Source organism: Labrus mixtus, chromosome 22 (genome assembly GCF_963584025.1).
Source record: "Labrus mixtus chromosome 22, fLabMix1.1, whole genome shotgun sequence".
Classification (NCBI taxonomy): domain Eukaryota; kingdom Metazoa; phylum Chordata; class Actinopteri; order Labriformes; family Labridae; genus Labrus; species Labrus mixtus.
Window position 1 is genome coordinate 20,234,286 of NC_083633.1, and position 24,490 is coordinate 20,258,775.

At 44.4% G+C, this 24,490-nt stretch overlaps 1 protein-coding gene across 4 annotated transcripts in view; it reads right to left on the reverse strand.

The window, feature by feature from the left end:
* Positions 1–59: 59 nt before the first annotated feature.
* Positions 60–24,490, reverse strand: part of stab2 (stabilin 2) — a 27,438-nt gene continuing 3,007 nt past the window's right edge. The window contains exons 7-69 of one of the 4 annotated variants that reach the window (XM_061029232.1): positions 24,436–24,490; positions 23,261–23,457; positions 22,644–22,771; positions 22,421–22,554; positions 21,839–21,918; positions 21,581–21,730; positions 21,360–21,503; positions 20,627–20,689; positions 20,259–20,375; positions 20,118–20,171; positions 19,923–20,003; positions 19,629–19,781; positions 19,439–19,498; positions 19,236–19,337; positions 19,005–19,091; positions 18,164–18,275; positions 17,898–18,078; positions 17,505–17,598; positions 17,232–17,390; positions 16,790–16,885; positions 16,577–16,669; positions 16,432–16,479; positions 15,216–15,349; positions 14,858–14,960; positions 14,532–14,609; positions 14,359–14,448; positions 14,044–14,151; positions 13,712–13,843; positions 13,500–13,628; positions 13,345–13,407; positions 12,294–12,392; positions 11,950–12,145; positions 11,770–11,865; positions 11,262–11,313; positions 11,048–11,121; positions 10,784–10,909; positions 10,549–10,622; positions 10,397–10,468; positions 8,956–9,075; positions 8,826–8,870; positions 8,667–8,756; positions 8,117–8,272; positions 7,859–7,987; positions 7,675–7,734; positions 6,789–6,965; positions 6,460–6,549; positions 6,236–6,382; positions 6,010–6,069; positions 5,502–5,625; positions 5,115–5,264; positions 4,940–5,044; positions 4,699–4,806; positions 4,087–4,280; positions 3,869–4,010; positions 3,595–3,728; positions 3,303–3,468; positions 2,201–2,307; positions 1,954–2,073; positions 1,719–1,865; positions 1,309–1,419; positions 1,048–1,179; positions 573–668; positions 60–429 (exon numbers count right to left, since the gene is read on the reverse strand). The exon at positions 24,436–24,490 is cut by the window's right edge and continues 68 nt beyond it. In XM_061029232.1, coding sequence (XP_060885215.1) covers positions 358–429; positions 573–668; positions 1,048–1,179; positions 1,309–1,419; positions 1,719–1,865; positions 1,954–2,073; positions 2,201–2,307; positions 3,303–3,468; positions 3,595–3,728; positions 3,869–4,010; positions 4,087–4,280; positions 4,699–4,806; positions 4,940–5,044; positions 5,115–5,264; positions 5,502–5,625; positions 6,010–6,069; positions 6,236–6,382; positions 6,460–6,549; positions 6,789–6,965; positions 7,675–7,734; positions 7,859–7,987; positions 8,117–8,272; positions 8,667–8,756; positions 8,826–8,870; positions 8,956–9,075; positions 10,397–10,468; positions 10,549–10,622; positions 10,784–10,909; positions 11,048–11,121; positions 11,262–11,313; positions 11,770–11,865; positions 11,950–12,145; positions 12,294–12,392; positions 13,345–13,407; positions 13,500–13,628; positions 13,712–13,843; positions 14,044–14,151; positions 14,359–14,448; positions 14,532–14,609; positions 14,858–14,960; positions 15,216–15,349; positions 16,432–16,479; positions 16,577–16,669; positions 16,790–16,885; positions 17,232–17,390; positions 17,505–17,598; positions 17,898–18,078; positions 18,164–18,275; positions 19,005–19,091; positions 19,236–19,337; positions 19,439–19,498; positions 19,629–19,781; positions 19,923–20,003; positions 20,118–20,171; positions 20,259–20,375; positions 20,627–20,689; positions 21,360–21,503; positions 21,581–21,730; positions 21,839–21,918; positions 22,421–22,554; positions 22,644–22,771; positions 23,261–23,457; positions 24,436–24,490 — 6,996 coding nt within the window. In that variant the 3' untranslated portion in view covers positions 60–357. Of the gene's footprint in view, positions 430–572; positions 675–1,047; positions 1,183–1,308; positions 1,420–1,718; positions 1,866–1,953; positions 2,074–2,200; positions 2,308–3,302; positions 3,469–3,594; positions 3,729–3,868; positions 4,011–4,086; positions 4,281–4,698; positions 4,807–4,939; positions 5,045–5,114; positions 5,265–5,501; positions 5,626–6,009; positions 6,070–6,235; positions 6,383–6,459; positions 6,550–6,788; positions 6,966–7,674; positions 7,735–7,858; positions 7,988–8,116; positions 8,273–8,666; positions 8,757–8,825; positions 8,871–8,955; positions 9,076–10,396; positions 10,469–10,548; positions 10,623–10,783; positions 10,910–11,047; positions 11,122–11,261; positions 11,314–11,769; positions 11,866–11,949; positions 12,146–12,293; positions 12,393–13,344; positions 13,408–13,499; positions 13,629–13,711; positions 13,844–14,043; positions 14,152–14,358; positions 14,449–14,531; positions 14,610–14,857; positions 14,961–15,215; positions 15,350–16,431; positions 16,480–16,576; positions 16,670–16,789; positions 16,886–17,231; positions 17,391–17,504; positions 17,599–17,897; positions 18,079–18,163; positions 18,276–19,004; positions 19,092–19,235; positions 19,338–19,438; positions 19,499–19,628; positions 19,782–19,922; positions 20,004–20,117; positions 20,172–20,258; positions 20,376–20,626; positions 20,690–21,359; positions 21,504–21,580; positions 21,731–21,838; positions 21,919–22,420; positions 22,555–22,643; positions 22,772–23,260; positions 23,458–24,435 lie in introns of all 4 variants that reach the window. The other 3 variants (XM_061029230.1, XM_061029231.1, XM_061029229.1) reach the window with 3 other exon arrangements.

Genomic DNA, 24,490 nt, shown 5'->3' on the forward strand with positions numbered 1-24,490 from the left:
TACTCCGGTGAGGTTTGCAGCGTTAATAATGTTTTAGAAACATGACACACAAATCTTTGTCTCTGTAGTTTTAATCCGCTTTAAATTCACTTATACATGATTCAAAAACATTTTTTTTTGCAGTTGAGGTATTTTTTTATTCTGAAACTTAAGAGTCTCTGAGACCTGGAACCAGCAGCTGTCTTCATGTCCAGCAGAAAAACTGTACAGTCCAGACTTTAGTTTTGGTCATCTGACGCATCATTAGTGTTGTGCCAGTGGGAGGGAAGGGGGTCGGGTCGGGTCTGGATTCAGAGTTAAGTCCTCAGAGGAGAAGATGATCCCTGTCAGACCGTCGGTCCACACAGGTGTAAGAGCTTAGGAAGTTTCCAGTCCATCAGACAGCAGGTCGTACGATCCTCCGTTCACCGCCTCGGGTTTGTCCTCCGCCTGCAAACAGGAAGTCTGACCTGAGCACAACCAGCTGCTTTCTTCTGTCCACCTAATCTGATTTATTTTATTCATGTCTGCAGCGTTAAACTGTCTTGTTTATAAATGAAGATTTTTTTGTTCTTTTGAATGTGCGGACTCACTGCGGCCTCAGGTGAGCCGGACTCTGCAGGTTCATAAACCGGGTTACAGATGCTGCGATTGGTGTCGGCGGGGGGCGGAGCTTCTTCCGCTTCTTCCTCGTCCTGTCAGAGAGGGACGGGGTGAAAGGTCAGTTGTGAGAAATGCCTCCGGTGAGTCAGACAGGTGGCTCTCAAATGGTATGTTAAGAATAAAAAAAAGACGAGAGTAAAGATATTTTCAAGTTTTAGAAACAAAACTATAACCAGAAATATAAAATGTTTGAAGGATGAGAATATTTTAGAAAGTGATATAAACATTAGAGATGTCTGCAGTAAAACATGATCAACAAATGCAGGGGCGTGTCTAGACTTGTTTGAGCCCGACCCGGCCACTGACTAAAGTTTGTGTGGACACACAAATGTACACATTTTATTTATTTACTTTTAAGTAACGAGAGATTGAAAACGTATTCCTGTGTGGTTAAATGAGCGTGACCTTGAAGTAGTGAAACCTGAACGGTTTGGTTTTGTGGGCGTAGAATTTATATCCAACGAAGACGACCGCGCCCAGCAGAATGACCAGGACCACGACTCCAACTCCAAGCCCTGCCCTGTGAGCCACCTTCATCTGCTGGACCAATCACAGACAAGGACCAAGTCAAAAAGGAAAACACTTTGAATACTTCATTCATTGAACATGTGTTTAACTGTTAGTTAGAGTGTTAGTGTTATTAGTGTGTACTGTGTTTTATGACACCTGTTGGCGAGGGGGCGGGGCTTTCAGCGGTCCCTGGAGAACATGGATGACCCCGTTTGAAGCCTGGATGTCCGAGTCGGTGATGAAGCGGTCGTTGATGTAACGAGACGACTGAGGAGATGAAAAAGTTTTAATTTTTACACGTTTTACAGAAAAGCTGCGAGGATTTAAACATTTTTACGGCATTAAGAAACAGATTCAGACCCATAGGGATGTATGATCCTATCTGTCGCTTTGATTGACAGCAGTCTCAGCCAATCACAGACAGCTCATGCGCTCATGTTTTATATTAAAGGTACAACATGGATGTTCGGCCTTCAGATAAAAATCAGATATGTGTAGCTCATGTTTGATATGTTGGAGGACTCAGAGTCGCCCTCTAGTGTTTAGAAGCAGTATTAAAATCTGACCAGAGTCGACGGGTTCATCTGGTCAGCGACTCCTCGGACGGTCAGACCGCCAACACGAGTTCTGATGCGAGTGCCGTTCTTCAGCTGGACGAGAGGAAGAGCCAGACCCTCGGACAGGTGGAACTCGATGTCCCGCATGGACAGAGTCTGCAGGGACAGGTGGACAGGTGAGGAAAAAGGGCAGGTGTGTTTTTTTTCAATCGTGTGAGCAGCAGACGGTGAAGCAGAGACTCACCTGGTTGTCAGGTAGGCCGTCGTTGTCGGGTACGAACAGAGTGGACTGAACGGTCAGGTTGCCGAGTCTCCTCACAAACTGTTTACCTGATTCACTCACCTGAGACGAGTTCAGGATTTGCTGCGGAATCAGAAAAAAAGTTTGAGAATGTATTAGTCAGATAAATGGTCGATATGATATGAAAGGAACATGTGGAGACCAAGCTGAAGTTGAACTGTGACTCGGCGGGAAACAAACGGAGACTCACAGAGAGGAAGTTTGAGAAGTTGGGCGTAGATCTGAGGACCTGCAGCAGGTTTCCAACACAGCTGAGACCGTCTCCGACATATCCTGGACTACACTCACACGTCACCTCTGAAACACAGAGAAGGTTACTCAGCGATATATATATATAAACGTAGCGATATCTTCCGATCTGATGTCTGTACATGTACAGGTGTTGTTTGTGTTTACCTGTACAGGTGTTGTTTTTGTTTACCTGTACGGGTGTTGTTTTTATTTACCTGTACAGGTGTTGTTTTTATTTACCTGTACATGTGTTGTTTTTGTTTGCCTGTACAGGTGTTGTTTTTGTTTGCCTGTACAGGTGTTGTTTGTGTTTACCTGTACAGGTGTTGTTTTTGTTTGCCTGTACAGGTGTTGTTTGTGTTTATCTTTACAGGTGTTGTTTGTGTTTATCTTTACAGGTGTTGTTTGTGTTTACATGTACAGGTGTTGTTTGTATTTACCTGTACAGGTGTTGTTTTTGTTTACCTGTACAGGTGTTGTTTGTGTTTACCTGAACAGGTGTTATTTGTGTTTACCTGTACAAGGTGTTGTTTGTATTTACCTGTACAGGTTTTGTTTGTGTTTACCTGTACAGGTGTTGTTTGTGTTCACCTGTACAGGTGTTGTTTTTATTTACCTGTACAGGTGTTGTTTTTGTTTACCTGTACAGCTGTTGTTTTTGTTTACCTGTACAGGTGTTGTTTGTGTTTACCTGAACAGGTGTTATTTGTGTTTACCTGTACAGGTGTTGTTTGTATTTACCTGTACAGGTGTTGTTTGTGTTTATCTTTACAGGTGTTGTTTGTGTTTACATGTACAGGTGTTGTTTGTATTTACCTGTACAGGTGTTGTTTTTGTTTACCTGTACAGGTGTTGTTTTTATTTACCTGTACAGGTTTTGTTTGTGTTTACCTGTACAGGTGTTGTTTGTGTTCACCTGTACAGGTGTTGTTTTTATTTACCTGTACAGGTGTTGTTTTTGTTTACCTGTACAGGTGTTGTTTTTGTTTACCTGTTTACCTGTACAGGTGTTGTTTTTGTTTACCTGTACAGGTGTTGTCTGATCTTATCTGATGTCTCACCCTTCATCCGGAAGCAGAAGGTGTCCCAGGTCTCACTCAGGTTCTTGCGTGTCCCGTAGTCCACGATGCCCACATGTCCAAAACCACACTGAGGGCTTGAATAGGTCGTCGGGTACGCAACCCGGGCCGCGTCCAACCAGCCGGCAGCACACAGGTTCAGCCCCCCCTGCAGGAGCCATCAGGAACAGCAGCTTTAGTTTTTACGTAAAGAAGAGGACCAGCAGACAGCAACGACTCACATCGACCAGTGTGTGTGTGTGTGTGTGTGTGTGTGTGTGTTGTGTTCACTGACCTGCTGAGCGTAGGACAGTTGAGTGTATGTAGCGATGCTGCCTCCCTCTGCACTGCAGGCCTGCTGAGCGTCGCTGTAAGTCAGTTTGTACTGACCTCGAACTGAACGGTAGTGAAACACACCAAACTTTGTATCTACACACACACACACACACACACACACACACACACACACACACACACACACACACACACACACACACACACCAGCAGAAAACACACACATTAAACACACACTCTAGACTCACACTTTAAACACAACACAATTCAGTTACCTTCAAAGTGCAGGTCGGTACATTTGGCGTCTTGATGACATTGTCCGTTGTCTTGGAGACAGCGGCTGATTGGCTGCTGTTTGACCTCACAGGTGACTCCGTCTCCAATGTAGTTGTCCTTGCAGGTGCACTTCTTCTTCCCCTGTACACACACACAGAGTCACCTGTTACAATGCTGCACACCTGAGGAGCGTACCTGAATCAATAACTGTCCTCACCGGAGCCGTCATGGTGCATGTGGCGTGCTCGTGGCAGCCTCCGTTGTCCCCCGAGACGCAGGGGTCGATGGGCAGACAGGTGAAGCCGTCTCCATTGTGACCTTTAGGACACGTGCAGCTCACCTGTTCTCCTACCTGAGAACAACTGGCTCCTTTAGCACAGCCGCCGTTCCACACGCTACAGATGTCCATAACTACAGAGGAGAAAGAACAGGTGTTGTTTGTATTTACCTGTACAGATATTGTTTTTTTATTTACATGTACAGGTGTTGTTTGTATTTACCTGTACAGATGTTGTTTTTTTATTTACATGTACAGGTGTTGTTTGTATTTACCTGTACAGATGTTGTTTGTATTTACCTGTACAGATGTTGTTTTTTTATTTACATGTACAGGTGTTGTTTGTATTTACCTGTACAGATATTGTTTGTATTTACCTGTACAGGTGTTGTTTGTATTTACCTGTACAGCTGTTGTTTTTATTTACATGTACAGGTGTTGTTTTTGTTTACCTGTACAGGTGTTGTTTGTATTTACCTGTACAGGTGTTGTTTTTGTTTACATGTACAGGTGTTGTTTGTATTTACCTGCACAGGTGTTGTTTGTATTTACCTGTACAGGTTAAGCCGTCTCCTTCATAAAATGGCCGACACACACAGGTGTTGTTCTCACGACAGACCGCTTTTGGAGCACAGGACGGAGAACACTCCAGAACCTCAGCTACACACACACACACACACACACACACACACACACACACACACACACGTGTTGTCATGTTTCACCTGTTCTCTGTCTTTTAACTTACAGACACCTGACCATGGACAGGTGGACGGTCCAGGTTCGAACTCACCCTGGGGGCTCTCACAGCGCTCTCCGGTCCAGCCGGCCTCACAGAAACACACTCCTGTACCTGTCCGTCCCTGGTCACATGACCCGTGTTCTGAACAGTTACAGGCTGAGAAACAGGAAACAAGGCATCAGAAACCTGGTGACATCAAACGGGTAACTGTGTGACCGCTGCTCACCTTTACATCTGCCTCCGTAGAACCCTTCACTGCACAGCTCACAGGCCACGCCCCCAAAACCGACCTCACAGGTACAGGTGCCGTTACCAAGGGGACCGTCGTCACATTTCCCCCGGTTACTGCAGGGAGAGCTGCTGCCGCCGGGACATGCTGACAGAGAGAGAGATCAGCAGGTGATCGATGTGATGTCATCATGACATCTTCATGGACTCATTACATATTCATGATGTCACTGAGATCATTTAAGTTCTGTCAGCTCAGATGTGTATGGGAGCCGTGTCGGACCACAAAGACAAATTAATGAAAAATAAGAAAAACTTAAAATAAAATATACTTCCAAATTTGCGTGTATTTTTTGTGTTGTGTGTGTATTTTTTGTCTTCTCACCCAGGCAGTCCCGTCCGTAGTAACCATGACAACACTTTGGCTTCAGGAAGTTGACCGTGCAGATGGTGCGACAGCCCGTGTTTTCAGTAATTAACAATGCCGGCAGGTCGCACTTCTGGATCGCCTAACACCAGAGAGACACACAGAGCTGGTTTATGATGAACAGATGATCACTCTGATCAGACAGAGCTGGTGTATGATGAACAGATGATCACTCTGATCAGACAGAGCTGGTGTATGATGAACAGATGATCACTCTGATCAGACAGAGCTGGTGTATGATGAACAGATGATCACTCTGATCAGACAGAGCTGGTGTATGATGAACAGATGATCACTCTGATCAGACAGAGCTGGTGTATGATGAACAGATGATCACTCTGATCAGACAGAGCTGGTGTACGATGAACAGATGATCACTCTGATCAGACAGAGCTGGTGTATGATGAACAGATGATCACTCTGATCACACAGAGCTGGTTTATGATGAACAGATGATCACTCTGACCTTTAGTTTGGAGCCCTTGGGACAGCGAGATGCTGAGGGCGTGCACAGATCACAGCTCATCTACCACAGAAGAAGAAGAAACAGGGGGTTATTTAGAGTCCGAACATCAGTTTTTGGACGCTAACATTAGCCTGTTAGCCACTCTGCTATTTAAAAAACATAAACATGTAAAGGTCTGAACATTTTATCTTTAAGAATATATTGAATATTCTCAGTTCAAACTCACCTCAAGGTCAAAGATCGTCTGTTCGCCGCAGTGTCCCCCGAGGCTGGGCGGAGTCAGCAGGCAGTCGATCCCGTAGGCGATGCCACCGTTAAAGAAGAGGTGTCTCTGAACGATCCGACACTTTCCGTCGTTGACAAACACTTCTCCCTGTTGCATGAAAACAACCGCGTCAACACAAGAACTCTTCTTCTATGGTTGTATTAATGTGTTCTTCCTGTTCTTACAATGGCGTCCATCCCTCCACAGCTGAAAGTCAGAGATGAACCCTGCAGACTCCGAGCAGAGTCCAGGTAAATCAGACCTTCGGCGTACACCTGAGACCACAAAGAGACATAACAATAACTGTAAAGAGCGCCCCCTGCTGGCTGGGAATTTAGTTTGTCCTCTGCAGCTTTTATCTGAAGAATGATTTCTCGATTGGGAGTCTCTGATTTGATCGGTCCTCATTTTTAAGTCCATCAAACTTTTTTTTTATCTTCTGTCTATTTGGAAAAATATGATTTTAAATAGTTATTTGTAGCTTTTAGTTATTTGTAGTTGTTCTGTGTCTGACCTTCCGGTTTTGCAGGATGTGGAACTTGAGGTACTCCAGCAGCTGAGCTCGGTTGTCTCTGTGAAACAGGAAGTCCTTCTGCTCCTGTGGCAGAGACGCCATGACGTCGTCTGAGGGCAGGAAGACGGTCAGCGGCTGGTACGCCCCGTCCTTCAGCAGGTCTGTCACACCAGAGTCCTGACACATCACAGATCAAAACGAGTCGTAAGCGTAGGACACAGGGAGAGATCTGACAGAAGAATGACTTAACTCTTCTCTGAGTATTGATCATATCAACATGGACGGCGCATATCTGTCTCCTTCTGCTGAACAAAAGTGAAGCCAGAATCTCCCTGTAACAGGTGCTGACATGTTGACCTCAGAAGGGAGCCTTCCTCTAATCAAATACACCTTAAACTTCCTGCCCCTGTTCTGATGGCCAATTGCATGCGACTGTGCCGATGACAGACGTTTCTAGTAGCCAATGAAATTCTCAAAACATTCTACAATTCACTTATCAGACGCTTTTATCCAAAGCGACGTACATCAGAGAGTAAGAACAACACAAGCAAGGATCTAGAAAAAAGGGAACAATGTGAGTAAGAGCAAACGATCAGCTTTGAGTCTGATTGGACACACAGGTGCTGACAGGAAGTGACCAGAGGCAAAGCACAACATTGAGGGCAGTTCTTGAGAGCTCTAATCAGTATAGAAACCATCTTATAAGTCGTCGTTATCAAACAAAAACCATCGTCATTACCATCATCATCATCAATAATATGGAGACCATCATCATTAAGTTAGTAGGTATTCATGAAAGAGCTGGGTCTTTAGCTTTTTCTTAAAGGTGCAGAGGGACTCAAAACATGGATATGCTGCTTCTATCTATATCACTCCTACTACTTACCTGCAGCAGTCTGTAGAACGTTCTGTAACCATGACGATCTGCCACGTCACTCAGGTTCACCTGAGATCATCAACCAGAAAAAGTTTCTTCAGACGATTTATTGATCATTTAAAAACGACTCATTGATCGCTAATTTATTGACTGGGAATATTCTCTATAGAGTTGTTCGCAGATGTGGACTTACAGGAACTTCTGAGTCTTTGAATGCGTCGGTTTGGGGAGGATACAGAATCTTGTCGACCTCGTGGAAGATGCCGTTGGTGCTGAGGTCGTGGCTGTACGTCACGTTGGCCTCGTTGACGAAGATTCTGCCCTGAAAAAAACCCGACATACAAACGTGTACAAAGTCGATTCAGAAAACACTCAAATTATCAACCAAAACAAGCGACCCAGGGATCAGAGTGAAAAACACTGATTATCTTCCTGCTCTCTGATTGGTCACCTGGCTGGACCTGGTGGTCAGGACAAGTCCGGACAGAGTCGTCAGGTTTCGCGGTTGGCTCAGGTCGATGGGCAGTAGAGTGTGACACATGACGATGTGGCTGCGCATGACGGAGCCAAATTCGTCCAGGTGTTTTTCTGTCCCCAGAAATTTAAGCTACAAATAAATAAACATCAATCAATAAAGGTCAGAGGTCAGGTACGAACAACAGGTTATTATTGATCTAACAGGTGGCAGCCATGTTTTTAATCCTTAGCTATTCAGCATCTACCACAGTTAGCCTGTTAGCATCTACCACAGTTAGCCTGTTAGCATCATCACAGGTTTCAGTCTGGATAAGGGTTTCCACGATATCTATACCAGTATAAACTATACCTGTTACCACGGCAACAAAAAGTCCTAGACAACCCATTTTAGAAGGACTCATTCCTCTCCTCTCTCCCGTCTTATTTGTCAGAAGTTTTGGTACTTCTCTCGATCATCAAAATAGGAGATTGTTTTGTTGTGAACATGCGGAAAAAGAGCGGAGGACTCAAACATGTCAGCTCACCTTGCCGCCATGTTTCTCCTCTCTATAGGCTTCAGTTGTCGGAACAAAGACGGTGAACGGGCCGCGACCTTTCAGAGAGATCCGAGTCACCTGAGAGATTTAAAGAGACAGTCAGTGAGAGTTCACCTGCAGGGGGCGACAAAGAGCGGCTACACTCACCATCAGACCCATGAAGAACTCTCTGAGCTCCCTCCTCACCATCTCCTGCAGAGACACAAAACATCACATCATCACATTACAAACATATTTATTTCAACATAAGGGGGCGGGGCCTGTTTCTGAAGCTCACCTTTTCCACAGTGCCTCTGCAGGTGAGTCCGTCTCCGATGTAGCTTTTGTGACAGGTGCAGGTACGAACACCTGGAGCTGTCGTGTTACACCTGGCAAAAATGTGACAGCCGCCGTTTTTCTGGAAACATCCGCAGAGCTCAGATCAATTCATCAGGTATTGATAGATAATTACAGATTATTGATACTGTCTGACACATTTACCTGACAGGTGTGTTTGATGGAGGTTCTGTAGGAACCCGAGCAGGTTAAAGTACTGCTGCAGGACTGACACCAGCCACTGTGTCTTTAAGAACTGTACCATCCTCACAAAAAGAATACCTGTAACATTTGTAGTACCTAGAACACCTGTAGTACCTAGAACACCTGCAGCACCTAGAACACCTGCAGCACCTAGAACACCTGTAGTACCTAGAACACCTGTAGCACCCAGAACACCTGCAGCACCTAGAACACCTGTAGTACCTAGAACACCTGCAGTACCCAGAACACCTGCAGCACCTAGAACACCTGTAGTACCTAGAACACCTGTAGTACCTAGAACACCTGCAGTACCTAGAACACCTGTAGCACCTAGAACACCTGTAGTACCTAGAACACCCGCAGTACCTAGAACACCTGTAGCACCTAGAACACCTGTAGCACCTAGAACACCTGCAGTACCTAGAACACCTGTAGCACCTAGAACACCTGTAGCACCTAGAACACCTGTAGCACCTAGAACACCTGTAGTACCTAGAACACCTGCAGTACCCAGAACACCTGTAGTACCTAGAACACCCGCAGTACCTAGAACACCTGTAGCACCTAGAACACCTGTAGCACCTAGAACACCTGTAGTACCTAGAACACCTGCAGTACCCAGAACACCTGTAGTACCTAGAACACCTGTACTACCTAGAACACCTGTAGTACCTAGAACACCTGTACTAGCTAGAACACCTGCAGCACCTAGAACACCTGCAGCACCTAGAACACCTGTACTACCTAGAACACCTGTAGCACCTAGAACACCTGTACTACCTAGAACACCTGTAGCACCTAGAACACCTGTAGTACCTAGAACACCTGTAGTACCCAGAACACCTGTAGTACCTAGAACACCTGCAGTACCCAGAACACCTGTAGTACCTAGAACACCTGCAGTACCTAGAACACCTGCAGTACCTAGAACACCTGTAGCACCTAGAACACCTGTACTACCTAGAACACCTGCAGTACCCAGAACACCTGCAGTACCCAGAACACCTGTACTACCTAGAACACCTGTAGTACCCAGAACACCTGTACTACCTAGAACACCTGTAGTACTTATAACACCTGGAGTACCTGAAGTATCTGTAACACATGTAGTTCATGTAGGAACTGTAACACCTGTAGTACATTATTGTGTGTTATTAGTAATGACAGTTGACACTTGGTTGTCATGGAGACAAACTCACCTTTCTGCACAGGTTGATCATCTTGCAGTCTTGACCGTTGCCAGAGAAACTGTCTCTACAGGCACAGGAAGTCTGCGAGAGGATCACAACAATAAAAGCTTCACCGTCACATGATCATGTTCACATTCAATAAAAAAAAAAACAGGTTTTACTTTGTTTGGTCCAACGTGAATACACTCTGCGTTGGCATGGCAACCACTGTTTCCTTCCAGACAGGGGTTGATTTCTGTGAGAGAAACAAAAAAGTCCTGCAGCACTTGAACACATCATAAAAATTATAAACAGGAACTCTTTCAACAAAATAATAAAATACACCTCTGTGTGTTTTCACAGTGAAATTAATAAAAAAACAAAACAAATATAAAAGAATAAGAACAGTGAACGTACCGACACACACCAAGCCGTCGCCTCGGTAACCACTGTTACACACACACTCTCTGAGGCCGGGCAAGGTCCTCTTACACACCGCGAAGAGACTGCAGCCCCCATTACCCACAGCACACCGGTCTATGGCTACACACACACACACACACACACACACACACACACACACACACACACACACACACACACACACACACACACAAGCATGTGAATTTCTACAGTTGTGAGATCAGGGGGGCACAGAGCTCAGGTGTGTGTATTAGCTACCTTGGCAGAAAGTTCCATTTCCTTCAAATCCGGCGGCACATGAACACAACGTTCCGGACGGTCCCGTTAGACAGCTGACACACGAGGAGACACCATGAAAAGTTTAAAATATCAAAAACACTATAAAGAACACTAAACAAATATCAATACTCACTAACATCTATAACACAATAATACTCATATGACGGCAGATCTATAATAATATATTACTCACTTTGCACTGGAGTGACACTTCACTGACCCACACATCTCATCAGAGACAACTTCTGCAACGAGAACACACACACACACATCTCATCAGAGACAACTTCTGCAACGAGAACACAAACACACACACATCTCATCAGAGACAACTTCTGCAACGAGAACACACACACACACATCTCATCAGAGACAACTTCTGCAACGAGAACACACACACACACATCTCATCAGAGACAACTTCTGCAACGAGAACACACACACACACATCTCATCAGAGACAACTTCTGCAACGAGAACACACACACACACACACACACACACACACACATCTCATCAGAGACAACTTCTGCAACGAGAACACACACACACACACACACACACACACACACACACACATCTCATCAGAGACAACTTCTGCAACGAGAACACAGATTCACAGACGACATGGGGTTACAAAGATTTAAAAAAATACAATAAATATATTTTAATTTTCCGATAATGAAACAAAGTCGTCTTACTCTCATCACAGAGGACGCCTCTCCAACCGACATCACAGACACACGACCCGTCACCCTTCAGCCCCTCGTTACAGCGGCCTTGTTTACAACGACAGTCTGCAGGGAGGCGGGGGGGGGGGGGGGGAGAGGGTTAGACAGGGGGAAAGAGAGGGCGAGACAGGCTCCTACAGGACAGCGTACCTTGGTCACAGTGGATGGAGTATTTCCCGCTCTCGCAGCTCTCACACGCCGTCCCATTGAATCCTTTGGAACAGCGGCACACTCCGGTCCCCGCCGTGCCGTCCTCACAGCGTCCGGTACCGGAGCACGACTGACCCTTCGGCCCGGGACACGGCTCGCAGTGCTCCCCGAAAAACCCCCCGCAACACCTCCGCTCCTGAGATGGTAAGGTTTATTGTCACAGATAGAAAACAACCGCCTCATAATGAATGTTAAAATATTAAACCATCTGACACCTCATAGTGAGTATGAAATACGGTAAATAAATGAATATAAAAAGATGTGACAGATGAGGACAGACGTACGATGTTGGCCATCAGACACATCGCTCTGCAGCCCGTGGTCACCAGATTCTCTCCTTGAATCATCCGTCTCATCAGGCACTTCCTCCTCTTCACAGATTTCTGAAGATGAAAGGTTAAAGGTGACATATTCTCCTCCTCTTCAACCAGTTTAAATAAGTCTCAGAGCTCTTCTTCAACATGTGTGTGAAGTGTCTCGTTCTAAATCCACTCTGATCCTGTATTTGATCATGTCTATAAACCCCTCTATTTCAGCCCTGCTCAGAACAGGCTGTTTCTGTGTCTGTACCTTTAAATATGTAAATGAGCGGTGTCTGACCACGCCCCCTCTCTGGAAGGGTTTGGGTGTACTCTGTGCTTTCTCGCTCCATGTCCTCTTGTTTACGGTGAGAAGGCAGACTCAGAGGGCAGAACAAACACCTAGCTGTGGGAGTGTCACCCACCTGGGGGAGGGGCTACTGCCCTTTGTGATGTCATGAAGGGAAAATCTCCAAACGGCCTGGTTGAGCACACATTTTCTGAAAAGTGGAGCAGGCAGAAGACTAAAACACTTGTGTTTGTCTTAAAGTTTATTTTATGTACAGGGTCAAAGTTGAAACCTTATTTTAGCTCAATCATTCTTTTAATTCTTCGACACTCTCTCTCTTATGTTCAGCTTTATTCAGTTATGACAGTTTTTGTCATCAATCATCATTTTTGATTGAATTTTGTCAGAGAAATAAAACGTCAAGTCATCTGCATAGAAAGTTAGTTTTTGACCTTTTTGAGCGTTTTATGTTGAAGATTTTCTGATAAAACTCAAAGAGTGATCACCTGAAAACTTATATTACAGCCTCCTGTCAGTCTGAACGTTTCAAACTTTTCATAAGAATAAATCAAACATGAAACTTTAAGTTTCATATTTATGTTTCTGTGTACGAAAACTGAGAGCAACAAGAATGTTTTCAACACGTTAGTTTCACTGCTCTGCTTTTTAATTATAATTTCTTTGAGTTTTCGGTGTCATATGAATGTTTTCTATGATCGTAGAGTGATTTAAAGACGGCGATCTTACGTCCTGAATCGTCTGGTTTGGGCAGATTTCACTCATTTGATACAAACAGTCCACACAGGGTCCCTGTGGAGGGAGAAAGAAAGTTGTTATTGATCAGCTGATCAGTTAAAAAAATAAAATAATCTGGCTCCGCCTCCTGATCGTGCAGACGTTACCTGGAGTTTCAAGTATTTGACCTCGTCACAGCGGTTCCTGTTGATCTCCAGGACGGCTGACAGACCGTGGATCACTCCTCGACCGCTCAGCAGGTTCGACGAGTTCATCGGAGCGTCGTTCACAAACAGCTGACACAAACATCATTTTTAAAAATGTATTTATTATTAAACGATATATTCATTATCTGAATCATTGAATCATCGATTCAGACCTTTCCGTCTCGGGGGAAGAAGCCGAGCTGGAAGGAGAACCCGAGCAGCGTCTCTTTGTACCCTCCAGACTGCAGGTCGGTCTTTAACAGGCGCTCCGTCGCCACCACATGGTAGCGAGTTGTATTTACATCCTGTTTGACGAAATAAAATCCCGGACTTATCATTTAAAGAGACAAACATTCTCATCGTTTCACAGCTTGTTCTAAAGTTAACACATTTTATTCCTAATTTTAATTTCTTTGAGACTTTGTGCACAATTTTAAAATAAAAACACGTTTAATGTTTGTTAAATGTTGAAACTGTTGGACTGTAAACTTTCGTTAAATTGTACCATGGCGGTGACGGACGCCTTCTTCAGATACTCGGCGATGGCAGCGTCTGTCGGAGCGAACACGGTGTACTCGTCTGCCCGCTCGATCTCGTCTGTCAGGTTATAATCCTACAAGGAAAAACACCACACATGAGAAACAGACCTGCCTTGGTCTTGGTCTTTTCTTGGTCTTGGAGCACTTTGGTCTCGGCTAATGTGGTCTTGACTACAACACTAGTATTGGGCATTTTGACAATCTTAGTTTGTGTGTGTGTGTGTGTGTGTGTGTGTGTGTGTGTGTGTGTGTGTGTGTGTGTGTGTGTGTGTGTGTCGTACGATGAGGTAGGATCTGAACAGAGAGAAGTCCGTCCTCAGAGCGAGAGTCGCCAGCAGTCCTTCACTCAGCTTCCTGTCAGGAACCAAAACCTGCAGACAGAAACCACAAGCTGTGAGATTCAGTCAGAGCATAGTTAGCATGGTTAGCATAGTTAGCACGGTTAGCTGTGTACCTTATCAACGATGTGGATGAGTCCGTTGGTAGCAGCGATGTTGGAGGCGGTGATGGTCGCTCCTCCGACAGACGCGACCTGAGAGATGAAAACACGCCGACTTAAATCGGAACCTTCTCCGACACGTTTATGAGCACAGACATTTAAAGGATTTATTTTTGATGTCACACAGTTTTTGTAACTTCAGATACATGATGATCAGTGTAATAACATTGACTTTTATTTTGACACACATGTAGCTCCCAACGAATAAATAAGACCGATCAGCCGAGGGTGGAGGAATAAAAACAGTTTTATTTCAAAGTAGAATCTAAACTTGGACTCACCTCATTGGTTGATGAAACAGGAAGTGTGGTCTTGAGGAGGGAGGTGACAGAGGCGAGGCCGCTCAGGGTGTTTAATGGATACACACCTGAGATCATGTGATTTCTACAGGACAGGTGGAAGCTTTTACACATCTTATCAGACATTGAGAACATGTTCGAGTTTAAAATAAAGAAATAAGAGCCTGATTTAGTAAGAAATAAAGATATTCAGACACAAACACAAAAGTTTCACCGGTTAAGACAAAACTTCCTCCCTGAATGGAGCAAGAAAGGACAACTCCAAGAAAAAAACAACAACACTCATCGTCATTGTTGTCATGGTTACGGCTACGGAGCAAATGGTTTTCATTGACGTTACCTGATGAGACTGGGCAGGTTTCCTTTGGTGGTCCAGAACTGTTTCTCCTCTGGGGACATTTTAGCGACCGCGTCCGACGACGGGACCAGCAGGGTGAGGTTCTGATCGGACAGAGACCCGGACAGACCGGACTCCTGAAACACAACAAGGGAAAGATGTGACATCACTGAAGAACACTGTAGACACACGCACATGAGATGCAACTGTTGAGGACAAAGAGTCATGGAAATCTCCGTGCGTCTCCTGTGAGTGAACTAAGATTGCAACAATTTTTTGGATTATTCAGAAATGTTCATTCACTTTTGACTTTCTGATTTATATTTAGTTTGTATGAGTTTTCATGTCAGTTCTTTTGTATTATTAAATATTATATTATATATTATTATATTATATTATTATCATAAATATTATGCTCTTTAATGTCTGTTTTTTGATGTCTTCTTTTAAAACATTGCTGTACATATATAAACAACACAACTTCAGAAAGTCAACACTTTTTTTATTTTTTAATTACAGATTTTTTTCCTCAACTGTTTTTAGGTTCTTGTTTAAATCTCACATATATTTTTATCCCTGAACGGGTTATGTACATTTCTTGCATAAGTCTATTTTTAATTGCACAGTTTAAGTTTGATTCATCTAGGGGGATTCTTTAAATCTGTTTTCAGGTTAATATATATGTATGGGAACCACAAATTGTGGTTAATTTGTAACAAATGTTTCATGTCATGTCTTTGTAACCTGCTACTGGATGCTTTGAATTTCCCTCGGGATCAATAAAGTATCTATCTATCTATCTATCTATCTATCTATCTATCTATCTATCTATCCATCTATCTATCCATCTATCCATCCATCCACCTACCTATCTATCTATCTTGTAATATTGGGAAGCTTCATTCTCGCTCCACTCCAGCTCCTTCCTCATTTCAAATGTTGCCAACATCTCTGTGCAATTATAACAGTGCACACTCAAATATGTTGTCAACCTTCTTGTGCAATTTCAACAGCACTCTTTCAAATAAGTTGCCAACATATTTGTGCAATTTAGACATTGCTCCCTCTCTCTTTTGGTCAGAAATATTGGGAAACGTGTACAATTAAGACGATGCTCTCTCAAATATGTTGACGACATAATTGTGGAAAATAATCGTTTTAAAACACCTGGTACAAAGTATCAAACATTGTGACGACCTCAGTCAGGTGTTGTACTCACAGTGGTCCATGTGAAGAACTCTGAGACGTCCGGCAGAACCATGAGCTCCTGAAAGCACCACACACACACACACACACACACACAGACATTTGTGAGTATAAAGAAACATGGCGGTCATCAGAGTTTATCGCCTGTGGACTCTCACCTGTCCGACGGTGCCGTAACACGTCTGTCCGTTTCCAACATAACCTTCATCGCACACACACGTCCACTGAGAGGACTGCAGGAGACAGCTGGCCTGAGGACACACACACAAACACACACACACACACACACACACACACACACACATCACTCTCTGTTCATCTGATAGACACACAGAGAGCCGATGAAGAGCGCTCATCATCATCATCCTCACCAGGTAATGACAGCCTCCGTTGGCCGTCACACACTGATTCACGGCCTCGCAGTTCCAGCCGCTGCCTTTGTACCCCGCCTTACACGAACAGTCGCTCTGAGAACATAAAACAAGAGAAGAAGAAGAAGACCTTTGACATTCTGTTTCTTCTGCGATTGTTGTCTGTTTCCATGGTTACAGTGCAAACACAACACCCAGTAAAACCAAACTTTCCTTCCCTCTGATTGAAGTCAAATCAGTCATATATCAGTAGTTTACACCTACATCACTTCCTGCCTCATCGGGCAAAGCATCATGGGAAATGTAGTGCCAGGTTTCCTGTTGTTTGAGTAATTTATATACTGTCACCGTCATGAACATGGGTTTTCAGTCTCCTCTCTCCTAACACTTCTGACAAGTACTGTAACTCAAAATCTGACGATGTGATTTGATTGGACGTTACCCGTCCAGGTCCCACGTAGATGCAGGTGGCGTTGGAGTGACAGCCTCCTTTATCTGGACGCTCGCAGTTGTTGATTGGCTGACACTCGTCTCCGTCCTCCGTCCACCCGATCAGACACTGACAGGAGTGAGTCCCCGGTCCTGTCGTTACACATTTGGCCTGCAGGGGGCGTCAAACACATATACACACACACACATACACACAGGGAGTAGTCAGTGTGTGTGTTGGTAATCTGCAGAAATGATATAAGAGTAAAATAAATAGATAACGTACGTTCAAGCTGCAGCCGCCTCTGAGGGGCGGAGCACAGGGGTCAGACTCCACACAGGTGATCCCGTCTCCTTGGTAACCAGGTTGACAAACACATCTAGAAACAGACGGAGCAGAAGCTAATAACAACACAATTTGTTTTGTTGACAACAGACTGTCCAAGTGCTACACCTGCAGGTGTTCACGGGGAACAGGTGAACATGACATCATTACGCCGGAGGGCTTCTTTAACAATTAAAGAAATAAAAAACGTGAGTGATTTCTTCAGATTAAACATCTATCAGAAAAAAGTTTATCTGATGCAACGCCGACCCACCGAATCTCCAAACTCGGCGTCTGTAGTCTGAACTTTAAAGATGTCTATGTAAGCTGAAAGGGAGCTGCAGGTAAACTCACCTGGGGGTTCCCTGGCTGAAGTCACAGTCTGCGCGTGCGTGACAGAACTGAGCCTGAACGCCACACGCCGCTGTCCTGCGATCGCACATCGGACCGGTGTAACCCATCTGACAGGAGTCCAGTTTACACTGGCCGCCTGAGTCCGGACGATTATCACACTGCCCGTGGTCACAGGGGCAGGCTGAAGACACACAGGTGAGATACAGGTACGACATCACACAGGTGAGACATGACACATGTGACACATGACTCAGGTAAAAACTTACTCCTGTCACAGTTTGGTCCGTACTTGTTGGGGGCGGTGCAGTACTGACAGCGAGAGCCTCTGAAGTTTTGCTCACAGACACACAACCCGCTTCCTTCGATCCCCTCGGAGCACTACGACAAAAAATAACATTTATCAAACCACTTTTATTTCCTCCTTCTACAAAACAAGTCAATTCAGCTGCTTTACCTGCTCATCAAATGTCAGGTGACTCTTAAATGACCACTAAATGTTCTTCTGCTGACGCTGCATTAAATGATTAATCACTAAGATCCTTTAATATCTGATTTCATGGGTTGTTTTGTTTTCAGTTTTGTTTTAACTCAATCGTTTTTTAATTCTTCGACACTCTCTCTCTTTTGTTCAGCTTTATTAAATGATGACAGTTGTTGTCATTAATCATCCTTTTTGATTGAATTTTGTCAGAGAAATAAAACGTCAAGTCGTCTGCATAGAAAGTTTGTTTTGGACCTTTTTGAGCATTTTGTTGAACTGCAGAAAGTTTTAGAAATAATTTTGGATCATGATGTGTTAGCTGAGGTTAGGTAGAAGGCTCAGGTAGACCTGTGTGTCGTCAGCATATCTATAAAAACAATGATAACATGTACAAATTAAATATAGTGAGAAGAGAAGTGGGCCAAGACGTGAGCCTTGGGGTACCTCACAGGTGTGGTCCTCTGTGGATTACAGTGATAATATCCTTCAGTATGATGATCCAGACCTTTTTCAAACACCCGGTTAATGTTGTGTTGTTAAGTTTTAAGAGTTCAGAGGGTTAAAAACCTTTGATAAGTGTTGTGATGTTGTGTACTTGTTCACAGTGTGTTGATGTTGAATCTGACCTGACCGTGTCCAGAGCACGGGGTTTGATGTCCACCTGGACAGGGACTACAGTCTGGTCCATAGAAACCTTTACAACATGCTGGAATCTAAAACAGATACACAAACAAACAAAAAAACAAACAAAAAATGAATAAACAGGGGACCAAACTCGCAGTTCAGGAGCCTGATCCCAGCTGGTCCTGATTTTTAATCTGTGATATGATTCTAAGATTCTATCTAAAGTTTCTTACGGTGACGGTTGTGTTGCAGATCGGCTTGCAGCCTGCTGTTGTGGTTCTAATGCCTGACTTTCCGAGGGGCAGATTGTAAATACATCCGTATGTGATGGAGCCCTGATCCACGCACAGAAACATCGTTATATTTTTAAAAAAAAAGATTTAAAATGATGGTTAAGCGTGAGAAAATGAACAGTGAACAGAGGGAGACGTCTTACCGTATTAACTCCAGAAGAGCACTGAAACAGTTTGGCTTTCAGGCAGCTGCTGCACTCACCCTGAAGCGCAGAGATGGGATTTATCAAACACAACAAAAAGATGTGAAAACACACTGATAGATATTACACAGTCCTCTAATTCTGACTATTTAAATATAAATGACAAGAAATGGTGCCTGTTAAAGCTCACCCTGAAGAGTTTGGTCTTGTTAATGTCACACCTGTGGGGCAGCACAGGTTGGATGGTAGACGGAGTCAAAACGCCATCGATGACGTACAGACGTCCGTTTTTAGCCTCGACCGCGGCCTCCAGCACGGGGGCGTCGTCCACAAAAATCTGACCCTGAAAACAAAACACGAGTGAAACAGATTCACATTTTTTTTCCGGATGTTAGTTTTACTTTATTATTCTTTGACAGATGTAAATGTGTGTCAGGGGATTTCTTTTCAGAATAAGAGCGTGAACAGAAGGATCCACGCTCACGTTTTCCGTCACGTTGATGCTCAGAACATGATTGGCCATCGTCACGATCCTGGGGCTGGACACGACGTTAAAGACCTCCAGCTTCAGACCCGGTAAAGAGATAAGGAGGAATAATTATTATCTAATAAGATTTAATGGGATAAAGCATGTTTATCAAATGATTCATTTTATTTTTTATGAATGTTTGCTACTGACCGCGGTGGACTGGACCAGGTGGTTCCGGAGAAACTCGAGCAGTTTGTGGTGACCCTGAAGGTTCAGAGTTAACATTTGGATCATTCAAGTTAACAGCAAACAAGTTGTTATTAGTTCGGTGATTGCTGATGGGGTTCTGACCTCAGCGCTGCTCAGGTACTCCAGGTGACCTTCAGCCATCCTGTCAAAGGCGGAGCTACTGGGAGCAAAGACTGTGATTGGACCGGGAGTGTCCAGGACTGAGGTCAGGTCTACCATCTGCTTAGAGAAAACACAACACACACTACTGAGGACACACACACACACACACTGAGGACACACACTAATGTATGGAGGTCCACTTGTTGAAACAAGGTGAAGTTGAGGTTCATGTGTGAACGGGAAACTCTAGAGTCTAGAACAAATCAGGTCAGGCTGTCATGTGCATGCGTGAAGAGGCTTGACTATTTATGATTGAATCCAAATGAGGGATTTTATAAAAAAAAAAAAAAAAACCCAAAACATTTTACCTCCAATAAAGACTTGAACTTGTAGAATTTTCCGTAGTCAGAGATGATCGTCAACAGATTCTCCTGAAAGAACGAGTCAATCAGATTGGACAGAAAAATGATGTGTGTATACCATAGACCAGTGGTTTCCAACTCCTCTAGCCTCAGGACTCACCACAGACTCCTCCATGATAAATCGGGACCCACATTTCTGATATTTTTCAACCAATCAGATTTATTTAATGAAAATGTGTGCAATAGACGTTACAAAACATGTGATGGAGGCACATGCTCCACGTCTGTCCTGCATGATATACATTTTTTATATTAACCAAATGCTGCTTTATGTGTATCCTGCATGGTTTATGTATTTTCTCCTGTGGCTGCTCACCTTTCTGCTTAATTACTGTCATGATATTTCTATTTTTGTAGCTTTTAGTGATGTTTGAATTTGGGTTTTTTTAGGGAGCCTTTTATAAAATCTGGCCAGCGACAACAGATGAATTTACCAAAATGTTTATTAATATGCAATGTCCCTGTAAAATAAAATAAAAATAAAAAAATAAAAAAATAAGAAACTGAACAAATCAAACAAGTTTAAAAAGGGCTTTGTAGACTCTTTGACACCATTTTTCCCCAGACACACACTCATGACCCACTGAAAACGGCTTTGCGACCCACTTTTGGGTCCCCACCCACTAGTTGAGAACCACTGCCATAGACTGTACTGTATATGCAGGTGATGTGTGTATACCTTTGTGTTGCTCTCCACAGTTGGGGACACACTGTCCATTAGTTTGTTGATTATGTGAATTATCCCGTTGGACGCGACCAAGTCAGAGCGCAGTATTACGCCTTTCTTCCTGCTGCCATGGAGACGGATTTTAGTCTGAGAGTCCTGAAAATCAGAGCGGAGCGGCGGTTGGATGATTCAATGATCAGATTAGTTATTATTTTTAAATTGACAAAGCGTACCCCCTCTGAGGTGTCCGTCTCGGCTGATTTTCCCGACAGAGTGTAAAAAACGTTTGTTTTCTTCAGAGTACTGAACGGCATCACCCCGGCAACCAGGTGCATCTTACACAGGTATTTAGCTTTTGAAACGTCAGCAGTCAGAGTCCTCACCTGGTCAAAAAAAACAAAACGATAAATAAAGTCACATATTTAATTATTTTTAAACTAATCTTGGTTTAGATACTTGAAATCAGTTCAGTGTGATGTTTGTGTTCTTACTGAAGTTCCTCTAAATCCTTTATTTATGGGGACAAACAGAGTGAACGGACCCAAACTCTGCAGAGGCCACGACAGGACACCTGAAAAAGAAAACACAATTATTAGAAATGTTTATCAACTCAGGACCGATTAGGGGCGGGGCTACCTGTGATTAACAAGTCAGGATCATGGTAACCTTAAAAAAAAAAAATGTTTTTAGGCTTTTGCCTCTACATGACAGGAGAGAGAGTGGGGGTTGACACCAAACTGCATCAGGACTCTGAGTTGAACCTGGTTCTAGTGCGACTGGGACTGACTAACCAGTGCCCCTAAAAATGTCCTCTTCAGGCTTTTGTTGTTTTTAAAGTCACTCTGAGACGGCAGCTGTTGGTATTATCAGCAGACACATCTTATTAAAACCCTGTTTTTAGCAAGACAACATCTGGCATTATTGCGACTGCCATATATGGTCACTTCCGGCTCAAGAAAAGAGTTATGGGCAGAGTTATGGGCGGAGCTATGGGCGGAGTTCAGGACATTATTCAGTCTTTAAAGGTTTTAAGTCTTGTGAATAGATTTAAAATAAATAGATCTTCATCTTACCAAACAGCTGGATGGCGTCGCTCAGCTGACCCCTCCACTCTCCTCCCGGCTCCGTGTTCAGATTGTTCAGACGCTGGATGATGTTCCCATAACACACTTTGCCGTTACCGATGTAACCCTGGAGACAGGTGCAGCTGCGGGACAGAGGGACGAGGTGAGCTGTGTCCTACACGTTAAAACACCTGTTCACTGAGTTAGAAAACGTTGACAAAAAGGGACTGACTCCACTCGTCCAGGTTCCACGGTGGTGCAGTTAGCGTGTTCGTCACAGGAACCGGGTCTACACAAGTCCTTGAGGCCGCAGCCGCCCTCATGAAGATGTTCAAATCCAGGTAGACACTCACAGTGAGACTGACAACACAACAAGTAAACACTGGTTATCACTGCAGCCCCCTACAGGCAGCCGGAGTCATTACAGCTGAAACGAAGGTGAAATGTTTGATCTCTCCTGTTCCTAATCCTGATACTCTCCCTGATCCTGGTCTGCTCCTTTCCTGATCTTTTTCCTGGTCCTGCAGATCCTGCTCCTGATCGAGATCATGTTTCTGAACTTGTCCTGTCTCTGATTCTGTTACTGAACCTTCTTCTGATCCTCATCTTGTTTTGAATCTTGTTTCTGATCCAGATCATAATCCTTGCCTCTAATCTGGATCTTGGACTTGGTCTTGGTTTCATTTGTGATCTAAGTCTTGTTTTTGACTTAGATCAGGATCATTTTGTAGTGTCCAGCTCTAATCCTTATCTGGATCTGAACCATGTTCTACTTCCCAATCCCGCCCCTATAGTTCTAATCCTGATAGTTCTGACCCCGATCCTGACATGACTTTGTTGTTTCCCTACCTTCCCCGGTCCGTCGTAAACACATCGTGCGGTCCCAGTCGAGCAGCCTCCCTGGTTGATCTGACACGGGTCGACGGCCATGCAGACTTGCCCGTCCCCGCTGTAGCCCTCGTTGCAGGCGCACACGTGCTGGTTTGGACCCGAGTGGACGCAGGTGGCGTGGTTGTGACAGAGCAGCTGGAGACACGGGTTAATGGCTGACGACAAAGAAAAACAAACATCACTACATCTGATGCAGAATAGGTCGACTTTAAGACGTCTGATTGGTCGGTCCTCGTTAAGACGTCTGATTGGTCGGTCCTCGTTAAGACGTCTGACTGGTCGGTCTTCTTTAAGACGTCTGTTTGGTCTGTCCTCGTTAAGACGTCTGTTTGGTAGGTCCTCGTTAAGACGTCTCATTGGTCGGTCCTCGTTAAGACGTCTGATTGGTCGGTCCTCGTTAAGACGTCTCATTGGTCGGTCCTCGTTAAGACGTCTGTTTGGTCTGTCCTCGTTAAGACGTCTGTTTGGTAGGTCCTCGTTTAGACGTCTGTTTGGTCGGTCCTCGTTTAGACGTCTGTTTGGTCTGTCCTCGTTAAGACGTCTGTTTGGTAGGTCCTCGTTTAGACGTCTGTTTGGTCGGTCCTCGTTAAGACGTCTGACTGGTCGGTCCTCGTTAAGACGTCTGTTTGGTCGGTCCTCGTTAAGACGTCTGTTTGGTCGGTCCTCGTTAAGACGTCTGTTTGGTTGGTCCTCGTTTAGACGTCTCATTGGTCAGTCCTCGTTAAGACGTCTCATTGGTCAGTCCTCGTTAAGACGTCTCATTGGTCGGTCCTCGTTAAGACGTCTGTTTGGTTGGTCCTCGTTTAGACGTCTGTTTGGTCGGTCCTCGTTAAGATGTCTGTTTGGTCGGTCCTCGTTAAGACGTCTGTTTGGTCGGTCCTCGTTAAGACGTCTGTTTGGTCGGTCCGTGTTAAGACGTCTCATTGGTCGGTCCTCGTTAAGACGTCTGTTTGGTCGGTCCGTGTTAAGACGTCTCATTGGTCGGTCCTCGTTAAGACGTCTCATTGGTCTGTCCTTGTTAAGACGTCTTATTGGTCGGTCCTCGTTAAGACGTCTGATTGGTTGGGTGACCTCTGAAGTAAAGGAGACAGATCCTGAACAGATGTTTATTATTAATAATCAGAAGTACTCACACAGACACTGATCTCCTGACCTCTGGTACCCTGGCAGACACTGACAGACCAGCTG